General features: G+C 46.8%; 1 protein-coding gene across 1 annotated transcript; it reads left to right on the top strand.

Annotated features, from left to right (window-relative positions):
- On the top strand, positions 1 to 12,911 carry RS1 (retinoschisin 1). The gene is made up of 6 exons (XM_005151472.3): positions 1 to 130; positions 7,174 to 7,199; positions 7,494 to 7,599; positions 11,172 to 11,313; positions 11,438 to 11,633; positions 12,759 to 12,911. Exons 1-6 carry the CDS (start codon positions 1 to 3, stop codon positions 12,909 to 12,911), a joined length of 753 nt encoding a protein of 250 aa, XP_005151529.2.
- Positions 12,912 to 13,354: the final 443 nt, after the last annotated feature.

Here is a 13,354-nt window from a genome sequence, read left to right as displayed (position 1 = left end):
ATGCTTAAGTTAATCTCATGCCTTCCCAGTAAGCCTAGCAGCATGCTAAGGAGCTATTCTCAAAAGAGGAAGGAAAAGATGCAGTTCAAGATGGGAAGCGTCCTGCTGTTTCTTCTTTTCTGGTACAAAGGTACGCACTTTACCTCCTGAAAGGCACTTTCAGACATCCCTCTTTGTATTTCTTGTCTCATCCACGCTTCTACCAGGGGCTGTGGAGTATAGAGACAGCTCTTCACTGCATTCTCATGGAGGCATAATAATTTGGGGAAAGTCAAAATTGTGGAGGAGATGCATAATTAATGTACATGAGTGAGCAGCATTCTTACAGCTCTATGAATATTCAGTAGTAAAACTGTTTTACAAAATAATTGCAGTGTAAAAAATTTGCCATATAATTTGTCAAAATATGAATTTGCAAAGAAAATTGTAGTGCAGCTGAGCCAGTGTGTAAATAATAATGCTGATTTGAAAAATGAGGTGCAGTATAATATGAAAGACTGGTCCTTCCTTAATCCAAACTCTTGATTAATGAAAAGCTGATCAATACCAGTAAGACATTGCTGATGGAGATAGTTTTTTAAAAGTCTCTTTCAGGTGTATTGGCCTGGAAAAACCTTCCAAAGGCACTTTAGAAACAAAAAGCAATCATAAGTCAAGAAAAATATCAATTCTGAAGCTTTCTCAAACTTACTTTTCTGACAAGTAGCAATGAAAGCAGGTAAACCAGAGCTAGAAGCAGCCAGAGTATTCAGGATCATGGTCGCCTTCTGTGGAACTCAGCTGTTGAACAAGATCATTTTTGTGGGTTGTGTTTAATTCTGGCTTCATCAAAGCCAATAGCAAAGCTGCTGTTGTCTTAAACAAGGCTAAGGTTGCTTTTGCTAAGTGCTGGGCATTATCTACCAACATTAATGTGTGAATAGAGTATGATCTGTCAGAGTGGGGGACAGATTTATCAGATAATCCATCTTTTCCCCCATTAATGTTGAATTATCAGTGTTTTGCTTTGTCTATTTTTTTTATCCTTCTTTCTTTACATTGAATATTTTGGTCTACCACATTTCATGGATAGGAAAATGTTTCCTAAATAGCCATGCCTTCACATCATCCTTTTACGTTTGGCTGTAACCCCCTCTGTCTAATTACTAGGGCTTTTTAATCTCCCAGCATATATTTGTGTGTTCTCCTCATACTGTATCTCTTTGCTCTCCTTTGTTTCACCTGGGAAGGTTACTGGTAACTGAGCTTCTTGGAAGGCTGTTTTTTTACCTGGACTCCATCATTTTTTCCCAATGCATGGCATAACCTGCAGTTAGTCCTTGGAATGAGTTCATACCTTGCTCTATATCCCAGACACAGCTTGCTTTTAATAGACACCCACACCAGGATATTTTTGGAAAGCCTGCAGTGAAAGATTACTTGTATGATCTCTTTCTAGGCATTGCTCCTTTGGTATTGAATTTATTTTCTTAATTCACTGGTTTTCTTAGTTTACTGGCTTTCTCTGATTTGTGGTCCATATGTCCTCTTCTGGATAAAGAGCAAGAAGTGGTGCTTTGCCCTGGTTCACCTCACGCTGCTGCCTCTCCTACCATGGAGCAGGTGTTGCTAGGCCAATCCCCTAAGCCACATGTGCTGAGGCCGTGATAAGCTCCTTAACTTATTTTCCCTGGCAAAACAAGTGGCGTAGAGGAGCACCCCCCACACCTTGGCTGAGCTTGTGTTTGCCGGTGACACCATCACAGCAGCAGCAGTAGCATATGGTGCAGCAGGCAGGCTCCAGCGATGTGAGCCACAGCAGCTGCTGGGGCCCCTCCATATGGTGAGGGGGAGCACCCTGAGCCCTGGGTGACATGAATACGCTTTTAGCACATTGAATGTGACATGCCTGTGCTGCATTATTCCAGCCATGCGCTCTACACATTGGGAAATAAGCACGTCTCAGCAGTTGAAAAGAATTATTTTCTTTTTTTACCCACAAAAATGAAAATCAAAGGCCCAAACCCACCTCAGATCACAGTAAATAACATCTTTAGTGCTGCCCTTTGGCATAGTCAATATATCTAATTAAATCATCATGCAGGCAATGTTCTTTGTAGCTCTAAGCTCTAAGCAGGAAGGAACAAACATGTCAATAAGATCAGAAATTGCCAAAAGTTTTCAGGGGAACACTTTGGAGAAAAAAAAAATTTACACATCTCTTAAGAAAAAAAGGGTAAAGGTTGATTTTTTTAAACTTTTTTGGTTTTTTTCACATCTCTTCACAACATAAAAAAATGTGGAAACATTATGAAAACAGCTGGCACAAAAGAGAAATTCATTAAATAGTTATAATTGTCCTTATTTAACTAGGTTTTTTTTATAATTTTAATATAAATACCAGCAAATATTATATGAGACAAAATACAAATGAATGAAAATAGATACCAAATACAAATAATTTAAATAAAATGAAATGGAAATGAAAATAATGAAACCATGAGAAAATCCCCACAAAAGGAATGAGGAAAGCAGAAGCTGCATCAAAGCAGGAGAGAGGAGCCCTTCTCCCTTCTGCAGACTGGCATTGGTGCTGGTCCTGTTGCCTTCCTGGGGGTTGCCAGGGCCAAAATACCATCTATAGAGTGGCTTTAGGTGGTGAAAGTCTGTGGATGAACAGCCTGCTTTCACCAGGACAGCCTGACTCCCCAGATCTTCTGGTGGACACAGATCTGCATATGCCCTGACCATTTAAAGCCTGCACGTTTTACAAGTAAAGGCACTGTTTGCTCAGCTCAGTATGGATCCTGCTTAGCATGGCCATGGAAAAAGCCCTGAGGTGAAAACAAATGAGCAACCACCAAATGACTGGGTGAGGGGGTTACGCCTGCCAAGGGGAGCTGAGGACCAGCCATGGCTGTCCCGTCACATCTGGCACAGGGGCAAGGAGAGATGAGGAAAATGCCATGTATGATGGTGGCCTGGGATGCGGCAGCTTCCCCATATGCACCATGCTCGAGGCTGGTGCAGCCCGATGTGAATCGTCGTGCTTGCCTGGTACAATTTCCACGGTTGGGATGTAAAAATAGCTGAGGTTAATAATACAGCAATCCACAAACTAGCACCCAGTGGCAACAGAGGTACCACAGTGCTTTTTTTCAGTGTCTCGACCCCCTGTGCTGTACCTGGCTCTGCTTCCTGATGCTCTCTAATGTGGTGCTCAAAGAAAACAGGGTCTTGAAGTGGTGTGCCTCTCAGAAAATGTGTTAAAATGAATGCCATTCATTCCACTCACCCCTTTTCCAGATCTCCAGTCAATTTTTCTGTTTTTTAAGCATTTTTCCTTTCCCCTGCCCTATATGCAGAAGGGAAGCAGTTGACTAGCTATGCACCTAGGAGCCACCATGCTAGGAAAGGGATGTGTCATGAGGGAGTGCTCTTCACTAGGAGGAGAGGAAATAATTTTGCTAATTTTTCTGAGCTCTGTTAAACGGAGTTAATACTTGCAGAGATGAAAGACAAAATTAACTCTTTTCCAGATTAAGCTTTTAGGCCACCTAAATTGTAAAGTCAAGAAATAAACAAAGTCATTAACATTTTCCACATACTTTACCTGCAATGGCCAGGTTTATGTGAACTTACTCTGGCAAATCAAGTGACTGATGTTTATTCTGTGTTATATTTTATTTCTCTGTTTTATTTTAAATGTGCTTTCTCATGCTTGCACATCTGTCATTAATTCTAGGCACCCTAAAAAAAGGATGGCTTGCTGTCATGGCCCTACGGGCAGGATGTTCAGTATGATTTCTCAGAGTTGATGTTACCAAAATGCCTTATTGGCTTATTGGCTGCCCCATCCCTGGCAGTGTTCAAGGCCAGGCTGGATGGGGCTTTGATCAACCTGGTCTGGCGGAAGGTGTCCCTGCCCATGGCAGGGGGGGGTGGAACTAAATGATCTTTAGAGTTCCTGCCAACCCAAACCATTCTGTAATTCTGTGATTCTATGAAATGGACCCTGCCTTTGTTGGTGTTACTTTTTCACACACTTAACTCCCTCCTTTCTTTCTCCATCTAACCATGTTATTAATAACCACAAATCTTCTGGGGGACACAGTTACCTGTTGCTGTCACTAAAATGCCAGCAGCTGAGCTTCCTTGCTACTGCTTGCCCCTTCATTTCCTTACCTAGCCTCAAGCTGTGGCTGCTGCTTTATACCACTTCCACCTCAGGAAACCTCTGTCCTCTCCACACCAGTATTTCACGACTGCCTCTGCCATCTCTTTTCCTTCTGCCCCAGACCTGGCCCAGTCCATGGGGTCGCTTTCCCCCATCCTGCTCAGCACCAGCTGCCAAGCTGCCAGGTCCCATGCTTCAGCCCATTCCCATGAGGCACAAAGTCATCCCCTGGTGCTTTCCCAAGTTCCTGTCCCCAAATCCTGCACTACAAGATGGCATTTTTGCATGGCAGTGCATTGAACATGCCATGCTGCGGGAAGGGATGGAGGGACAGGAAAGGTATATGCTTTATCTTCCTGCCTCTCACAGATTTGCAAAGATTATAATTTATTTCACTAACTGATAGTTTGCTGAATGTCTGGGAGGGAGGGGGCCTGTTGATAGGGCTTTTTCCTTTATAATGTATTGTGTTTTTTTTAATCTTGTACTTTTAAAACAACAGCCCCTGGCGACCACGCAGGACTTATGACTCTCCCATGAATTGCAACAATTTGTTCTGTCTGACCTACAGTTACCAATTATCTTTGTAACCTTCCTTGAAGGCAAACATGCTCACTATAAACGCATGCTGGCCATCACATTTTCAGACTATTGGCAGACAGCTTTCCTCTTCATTTCCTTTGTAGGACAGGACCCATCACAGCTGTAAACATACCAATATATCAATTACTACTTTTTCTGGATGACTGCAGGCAAGGGCATCTTTTCCTTTCCTCTCATCTCCTGATGCCAGGGGTTATCAGGCCATGTTGCTCAGGAAGGACTGCTGTGCTTACCCCAAGCCAAGCCTGCTGCTTTCCTGTGTCTCATGCTGCAGCTGCCGGACAGCTGAGCCACTTGTGGGAGTGAGCCCTCAGCAGTTAACCTCTTCTAGCTCAGAAAGGCAAAGTTGACCTCTAAATCACATGTCTAAATGAAAGTTGAGTGCCTGCAGACTGAAGGAGCCAACTCTGCAGCCCCTCAAGCTCAGACCTACTTGGTGATTGCTGGGCAGTAGGGATTCATGGCAGGCTGTGCTGGCTGGGGTGCAATGGGCTGGAGGGGCAGGAGAGGCACCTGAAAACCTGCATCTCATGCCCCAGGTGCCAGTGCCACTCCAGCATCATTGTCAAACAGAGCATCAAGCAGGCCCGAGAAGCACTGCACTGCTTTAATTGGCAAAGGTGGTACAGTTTTGATGGGTGATCAAGTCCTCATTTGTATGGCATTGTATTTGTATTGTATTGATCCATGAGAGGCAGTGTTAACTTAAGCCACCTTCCCTCTGGTTTAAGTTGATCTGAGCTGCCCTGTGTGGCACAGCATGGCCTTGGGCTCGCACCTCTGCTTTGGTTTTCTTGTTGCACAATGGATCACAGATCTTGGCTGGGTGACATCTGTGCTGGGGAGGGTGGAGTGCGGTGCTGTGCGTAGCCCCCAGCCTACACTTTCCGAGAGGCCAGATTTGGAGATGTGCACTCATGACTTCCTGCTAAGCTTGATGGTATCTGGGTGCCTCCTGCCTCCATCTTGGGCCTGACTAAAAGTGACATCTTTTTATTGTAGATTGATGCTTGCTTCTACTCCTGGGGCTGATGCCTTGGGTTAATGCAGTAAGTTCCTGATGCCAGAAATGCTGCCCTGGGACACTGAAGCAAAGGACACCATCTCTGTGTCCAAGAAAGGATTTTCCTTTTTACATTTCTTTATAATTTTGTTCTTTGCTGTGGTCTTTCTTTCAGACTCTTTATACATTCAGGCTCAGTGTCACATGCAAGGAGCTGTTGCATTCCAGTAATAAAAAGAGCTTTGTATATAGTTTATATTTCAGCTGATTATAATTGCACAGAGTCTGTGAGTCTTTTGAGATGAAACTTGCTATAGAAATGTGAGATGTAAATTCCCAGCATTAGTTGGAGTTTCCTAGGCTCAGCAAATTGACAAGATATGAATGAATAAATCATAACTAGATTTTACTGAATAATTGGAGAATTATTCATTTGGTGAGAAGGTCCTCTTTCTGTATTCGCAAAATCCCTGCTTGGAGATGAGGGGTTTCTAATGGCTCTTGCATACAAGTTTTTATTTGCTCAATAGCTTGGTCCTTAGTGGCTTGAAGATTCCCTGCTGGCATTGAATATACGATGTTTGACATTTGACTTGTGTTAATGAGTTATCAGCAGCCATGGGACTATTTTTTTCAATTATTTTGTTTTCATAGTTGACTGGGCACTATGCTGATGGTCCAGCATAACATATTAACATAGCCTGCTTTGGACTTCACTAGAAAAAGCCATTGCTCAGTGACAGGCAGGAGATAAACCAGGTCAGATGCTACAAAAATCTCTTGTGGCTCTTCCTCTACAGCCACGACAACTGGTTTTCTTTAAGAAAAAACAAAAAAAAAGTCTTGTATGTAATATGGATTGGAAAGACCTATTTACATTTCATTTTCCTCTATCCCATCCAGAGGGAGTGCTCTCAGGCCAGACACCTTGCGGGGTGTCCCATCTCCTCCAAAGGCCCTGGTGGTTTGCAGTGTCACCATGCTGGGATTTCACCCTTGGGGCTCACTAGCTCACACAGGGCACAATAAGAAAGAGAAACTGTGAGGCAAGAAGATTGCAAAAAGGGATAGGAGCAAGATCAGCGATAAAGCAGAAGCCAAGGGGGCTGGCCTGGGTTTCTCCTCAGGATGTTTCAGGTGTATCTGATCAGAAAGAGGAGATGCCAAAAACATCAAAAAGAAAACACAGTGAAAGAGTAGGACCCACACAAGCACACATAGTGCTCTGTTCCTGAGCATGTTCTCTTCTTTCCCCTGCAGTTAACTTGGGAAAACACAGTAGATTTGTCAGTCCTTCCTCACTTTACTTGTTCCCAGCTCAGGAGTAAATGTTCATTGCATTTCCTAACATTTGCTTGCAGCCTTTTCATTTCTGATCTCTCTATTCTTCCTTCCATGCCCGCTGCTGCAGCTGCCATGGCCCTTTCCCCAGGAGAGGTAAGAGTCTCTGGCTGGTTTGGCTGCTAGGCAAATGCTGAGGGTTTGGCATTGCCCAGTTCTGGTGCCTCAGGGCAGAAGGAGGGATGGCACCTGGGCCTCCAAGCCCAGGCACATACTCCCACTTCTGAATCCAATGGGCAGTCATCCCATGTTTCATGGCAGGCTGACATGAAGGATGGGGCTCAGAGAAGGTTCAGCAGCCTGAGTGGGTGCTTCAGTACTCAGATTAATCTCATGTCACTATTGTTGATGACTATGTTGATTTATTACTGGTTTTTACCTTCCCTTAAGGATGAGAGGCTGGAGCTGTGGCACAGCAAGGCTTGCAAATGTGACTGTCAAGGAGGTCCTAACTCGGTGTGGTCCAGCAGGACCAACAGCTTAGAGTGCATGCCAGGTAAGGGGCCAGTGCACTTTTAGTCATGTCTGTCTGGTGATCTTCAGCAGCTCCCCCATTGCACCCTGCAGTGGCATAGGTGGCATGTTACTAGTATTTGTGCCAATCCCAGCTGCTGGTGGGGCCAGGGGAGCTGTACTAGTGGGAGGTGCAGGGTGACCCTGCATCATCAGGCAGAGGGACAGTAGCAGCAGAGGTCACGCGTGGACCTTGGGAGATCACCCAGAGTGGCCCAGGCTGGTGGGTGCCAGTGGGTGCTTGTCTGCCCTGTCCTACAGCCCTCCACACCCGTATGGGAAACTGCCTGGGGCAACTAACACAGTATGCTGTAAGAAACCTTTTTAACACCTGGGCTCATCTTCCCTTGCTGAAGTTTAGCCTGGTACTTTGTGTCCTCTTTCCAAGGGTCAAGAAAAACAGCTTATTCTTTCTTTGCAGCATATTTTTATAGAGTAAAAGACCACAAACGTGGGGTTTTTCTTGAGTTTTCTCCAGGCTGCCTCTGCCCAGCTCCTTCAGCCACTCCTCACAGATTATGTTTTACAGGTTTCTGATCAAGCTCTTTCTTTGTTATTCTCTGCCACATTTTCCCCGCTGTGTTATCCCAGCAAGGTTTTATCAGTACCCAGCTCACCTTCAAGTTTAACTCGTGTGTTCTACAGAAGCTGCACTTTAATTTGTGCCTCTGTCATACTGATGTGTTCATCCCAGCTGCAGCTGGGTGGCATGCAACAGCCTCATGCCCACTAGCAACCACTTCCTCCCAGCTCCTGCAAGAGGCTATGCAACTAGATGTATGTTATGCTGCTCCATTTCCCCAGGGGAGATACACAGGGGAAACATCTCCCCAGTGCTCAGTGTCATGGCTGTGCCCTGGAGGAGGAGAAGTTTAAGTGAATTATCTTGAAATAGCTCCCAGTGGAAGTCAGGGCAGACTACAAAGCAAATAAAACGTGTTGACAAGAAGATACGACACCATTGGCAGAGCCTGGCACAAATAGAAATGCGAGGTATAAACCCCCAGTTGTTTCTATTCCATGCTTCTGCTGGACCTAAAGTTTTCCCTCCTACAGTGTGAGGGAGCTGACAAGCACAGAGGCATTCCAGTCATCCTGGTTGGGCCATCTGCTTTCCCTGAGCTCTCCCTCTGTGCATCCTGCTCCTGTGGAGGCCACATCTGCCTGGGGCTCAACCAGCTTGAACATTGCCCACAGGCTTCTTCCCTGTCCGGAGAAACTACAAGGGGAGGATTCAACCAGTGTGCATGAGTGGTGTCTTGCCCCCAGAGCAGAGCAGCCCCCAAAACCCCTAGTAATAAAGGGTTATGGCTTCTCACACTGTCATTCTGGTTTCTGCAGCTGTTATCTCCATAGGGCTGCCTGCTGGGGTAGGTCTGAAAGGGAAAAAGGCTTTTGCTGTAGATAGCAGTTGTGATGCAGAAGAATCACTTATAGGTGTTCCAGAAATGACACTTTATATGTCCTGTTCTGAGGGTTTCCTCCAGTGTCTTATGCAAGAAACCCATATGCACTACCCCAGGCATAAACCTGAGCTGGTACAGCCCCGTCTGGGCTCACCGCTCCTTCAAAGTGCTGGCTACCACAACTCTTCTTTGTCATAGGATCATCAATGAGCCTACTGTCCTTTGGCAAAGACATCTCTCCTTAGACTAGGTTTCTCAAAGCCTCGTCCAGCCTGACCTTGTGTAATTTTAGTGATGAGGCATCCACAACTTCTCTAGACAGCCTGCTCCGGTGGCTCACCAACAGAGTCACAAAATTTTTTTTTCTCTATGTCCAATATAAACTTACCTGCTTTCATTTTAAAACTTTGTTCCTTGAAAGGGAAGGAAAGGAGACGTGGCAGGTTTGGTTGATCTCTCCATGGCTGAGGGACACGTATGAGAGGAGCAGCTCTAGGTTTCTTGGCCAGGCCAGTTGTGAGGGGTGCTCTCACACATTAGCAATATGTAGCTGAGTAATGAAGGTATCTTCCTTGACTAATAAAGGCTATTCTTCTGAATAATGGATCTCCTCACTGTGTCTCCCGGCTTGTCTCTCTCCCCAGCCCAGCCCAGCCATAGTGGTGAGGCCTCACACCTCCGCTGCCTGGTGACGCTTTGCAGAGCAACCGTGCTGATGTGCTGCAGAGCTGTCTCTGGCAGGACTGGAGGGGAGCAGCTGGCCTCACAACCACTCCATGAGTTTTCTCGAGGTTTGCAGTAACAGCATTAAATTGCTCAGCCGGTTTGGCCAGGAGGGCACCAGGCATCCGTTTTGTGTGTCCGTGCACATGGGGCAGCTGGACATGCCAGAAGGTGACCTGCTAATTGCATTACAGTTGTGTGGTCAGAGGATTTGTATTGCTAAAAGCAAAGTTACGAAGTGTTTGAGATAAGCCTGCTGAGCAGTAAACAACACAGGGCCAGGTCAGCCCGGCCCAGCAAGGGTTTTAACATGGTGGAAAAACATGATGTTTCCATGCCTGGAGGAAAGTGGGACAGCAGCTATGTTCCTCCACGGGGAAAAACATGTTAATGAGGTACTGACTGAGCAAGGTATGTTAATGAGATATTGATGCATAGGATATAGTCATAGTGGAGCATGCTAATGAGACATTGACTGCATGGCTGCAGTCACTGAACCAGGGAAGCTGCAGTTGTGCCAAGCCCTGGGTGCCCACTGATGCTCCCTGCATGTCTGCCATTTGTAACAAAAAAACCTCACAACTATGTTCAGGCAGCATGTAGGTTCTCTGCATGGCAGCATGACTAAAGGCTTGTCTTCCAGAGCACTGTGTGTGACCCACCACAGAAGTTTTTGATAGTGAAGGAGTATTTCTGCCCCTAGGGGTTTTGCAGCCAGCAGTCTTGCTGAACTTCTCACTGTGGTGGAAGACAGCTGTGGGATCAGGTCTGGTAGCCTGAAGATTGGAAGGCAAAACCTCAGATGGAGATCCTTAAGCCTTCAGCAGGCCAAGCATGAAATCTCACTGGCACCAGAGTATCCACAGGTTTTCCACAAGATGGCTTTCTCCAGATACAGAGACAGTCCCCATAGCAAAAAATGCAGAAGATCTGAGGGATGATCAGAGCAGATTCAGCAATTTTGCCATGCAGGCATGGCCATAAATCAAGTCAGTGAGGAGGAGCAGAAGGAGATAAAGCCCAGTAAGAAAAGGCATTTCTCCAAGAACCAGGCAGAGACTGACAACCTGGAGGCTGGATTCAGGTCAATGGGTTCCAGTCTGGATCTGCTTCCACATGCTTGCAAGAAGGAAATTTGGACGCAACATCTGAATAAAACCTTCCCTTCAAAATGCTGCAGGCAGCACAGGTTTAATAAGTTTGATAGAGAGATAAGAGTTAGAAATTCACACAAGTTAAAAATGGAGACACCATGGCCCTGTGCAGCAAATACTGTAGGGTTTGTAGTCTGGGTCTAAGAGCATCCCCACCATCCTGGCCAAGGAGAAGAGGGAGCAGTGAAACCCCGGAAGGTGTTGACAACACATGTACAAACACACCCAGGGAACAAAGACACCCTTAAGGTATTTTTTCCTTTGCTCTGCAGAGTGCCCCTACCACAAGCCCCTGGGCTTTGAGTCCGGCGCTGTCACCCCAGACCAGATAAGCTGCTCCAACCCTGAACAGTACACAGGCTGGTACTCCTCCTGGACTGCCAACAAGGCCCGCCTCAATGGTCAAGGCTTCGGGTGAGTCCAGAAATGCCTCCCCAGGGGGCCTCATGGACCAGGGACCCTTGTCTGTGTGGGAACAGGAGGCCTGCCCAGGAGGGCAGTGCTGGCGGATGTATTGGGTTCAGTGGTGTCCCCCCAGGTGCGCGTGGCTCTCAAAGTACCAGGACAACAGCCAGTGGCTGCAGATCGACCTGAAAGAGGTGAAGGTGATCTCGGGGATCCTCACGCAGGGGCGCTGTGATGCCGATGAATGGATGACCAAGTACAGCATGCAGTACCGCACTGACGAAAACCTCAACTGGGTTTACTACAAGGACCAGACTGGCAACAACCGGGTCGGTGGACTTTGCACTTTGGCCACTGGTGCAGGGGTGGCCTATTTGGTGACATGAACAAACCAGGTCCTGCTGGGGAGGTGCCACTAGAGGGGGGCTCTGTGAAAGGAGCAGCGTGGATGTGGCCTGGTGCCCACCCCAGGTCCAGGGGCAGCACAGAGTCAGGGCATCCTCCCATGTGGTGAGGGTGAGTTCCACACTGACCAGCCACAGACAGGCAGAATGAATTTTAAATATTTTCTAATGATAACAGGGGACTCCACATTAAGCTTGGAGGCATTAGCTGACAGAGGAGGCAGCACCTCCATGATGGAACCTCTTTCTTGAATGCAGCCACAGAACCCCAGCCATGCCTGAGCACTGAAAAATGGGGGCTCCTTTTGCCATAAATTCAGGGCTAATGCATGATGACAACACAGAAAAAACCCTGAGACAAAATCTACAACTAGTCAAGTCACAACCCACTGAACTACTGTCATGCTGCACTTAGGGGTTGGTTTGAAGCAAAAAACTGCACTAGGGAGATGGTACAGTGGTGCCTGCTGTACATCTGCATCCCACCTGGGCTGGGGGATGCGAAGGCTGCTGCCTCCTAGCCATCCTCAGTATCCATCTGTGGGGATTGCCCCATCCCAGCATGGGAGGCTCTGATGGCTTTGCTGAAGTACTGGCTTCTGTACCCCTAGGTAGATGCTGAGCTTTCTCTGAGTATAAGCCTTGGCAGGAGGAGATGTGGCAGCATGGCCAAGAAGAGGAAAAAGGTCCCTGAATACATTTTTTTTGTCTAAATCAGTGTGTCTGGGAGCCCTGTTCATGAAATGCAAACAGCCAAGACCAACCATATTCACTCCAAACATGAAGTGCCTTGCACTGTGGCAATTGACAGAGAATGGGGGGAGATTAAGTCCAGCCTAACCATAAAAAGTGCAGAAACAACAGGGGGAAAGTAACTTACTCAGAAAACCCTGTCAGTGTGACAAATTTTCTGCACCTGGATATTTTTAGTCTTGAATTTTGGGGGTGAAGGAGAGGGAGCCTCCTCCTTCTCTGCTCTGCACAGGCATCCCACACTCATGGCGCAGGATTTCTAGCCCCCTAACCACCTGCCCATACCTCTCTCCACAGGTTTTCTATGGCAATTCGGACCGCTCATCCTCAGTGCAGAACCTGCTGCGGCCACCCATTGTGGCCCGCTACATCCGCCTCATCCCACTGGGCTGGCATGTGCGCATTGCTATCCGCATGGAGCTCCTTGAGTGCCTGGGCAAGTGTGGCTGAGCACCATTCCCTGAGGCAAATGCGTTGGTGTCCACCTGTGCAGTCAATCTGCCTTGCACCAGCACTGGCTGAGGCCACAGTCCTTCAGTATGAATGCCCAGCTTGCAAACAGAAGGGCTGTCTTTAATAAAATGTTTCACACCATGCCTGGTGATCATAGAATCATAGAATAGTTTGAGTTGAAAAGGACCTTCAAAGGTCGTGTGGTCCAATCCCTCTGCAATGAGCAGGGACATCTTCAACTAGATCAGGGAGTCCAGAACCATATCCAGCCTGGACTTCACTGTCTCCAGGGACAGTGCATCCACCACCTCTCTGTGCCAGTATTTTACCACCCTCATTGTAAAAAATTTCTTACAGAATCACAGAATGGTTTGGGCTAGAAAGGATCTTAAGATCATTTAGTTCCAACCCCCCTGCCATGGGCAGGGACACCTCACACT

This window comes from Melopsittacus undulatus, chromosome 2 (genome assembly GCF_012275295.1).
Source record: "Melopsittacus undulatus isolate bMelUnd1 chromosome 2, bMelUnd1.mat.Z, whole genome shotgun sequence".
In the NCBI taxonomy this organism is placed as follows: domain Eukaryota; kingdom Metazoa; phylum Chordata; class Aves; order Psittaciformes; family Psittaculidae; genus Melopsittacus; species Melopsittacus undulatus.
Note: the sequence above shows the minus strand (reverse complement) of the source record. Positions and strands in the feature narration are given on the sequence as shown.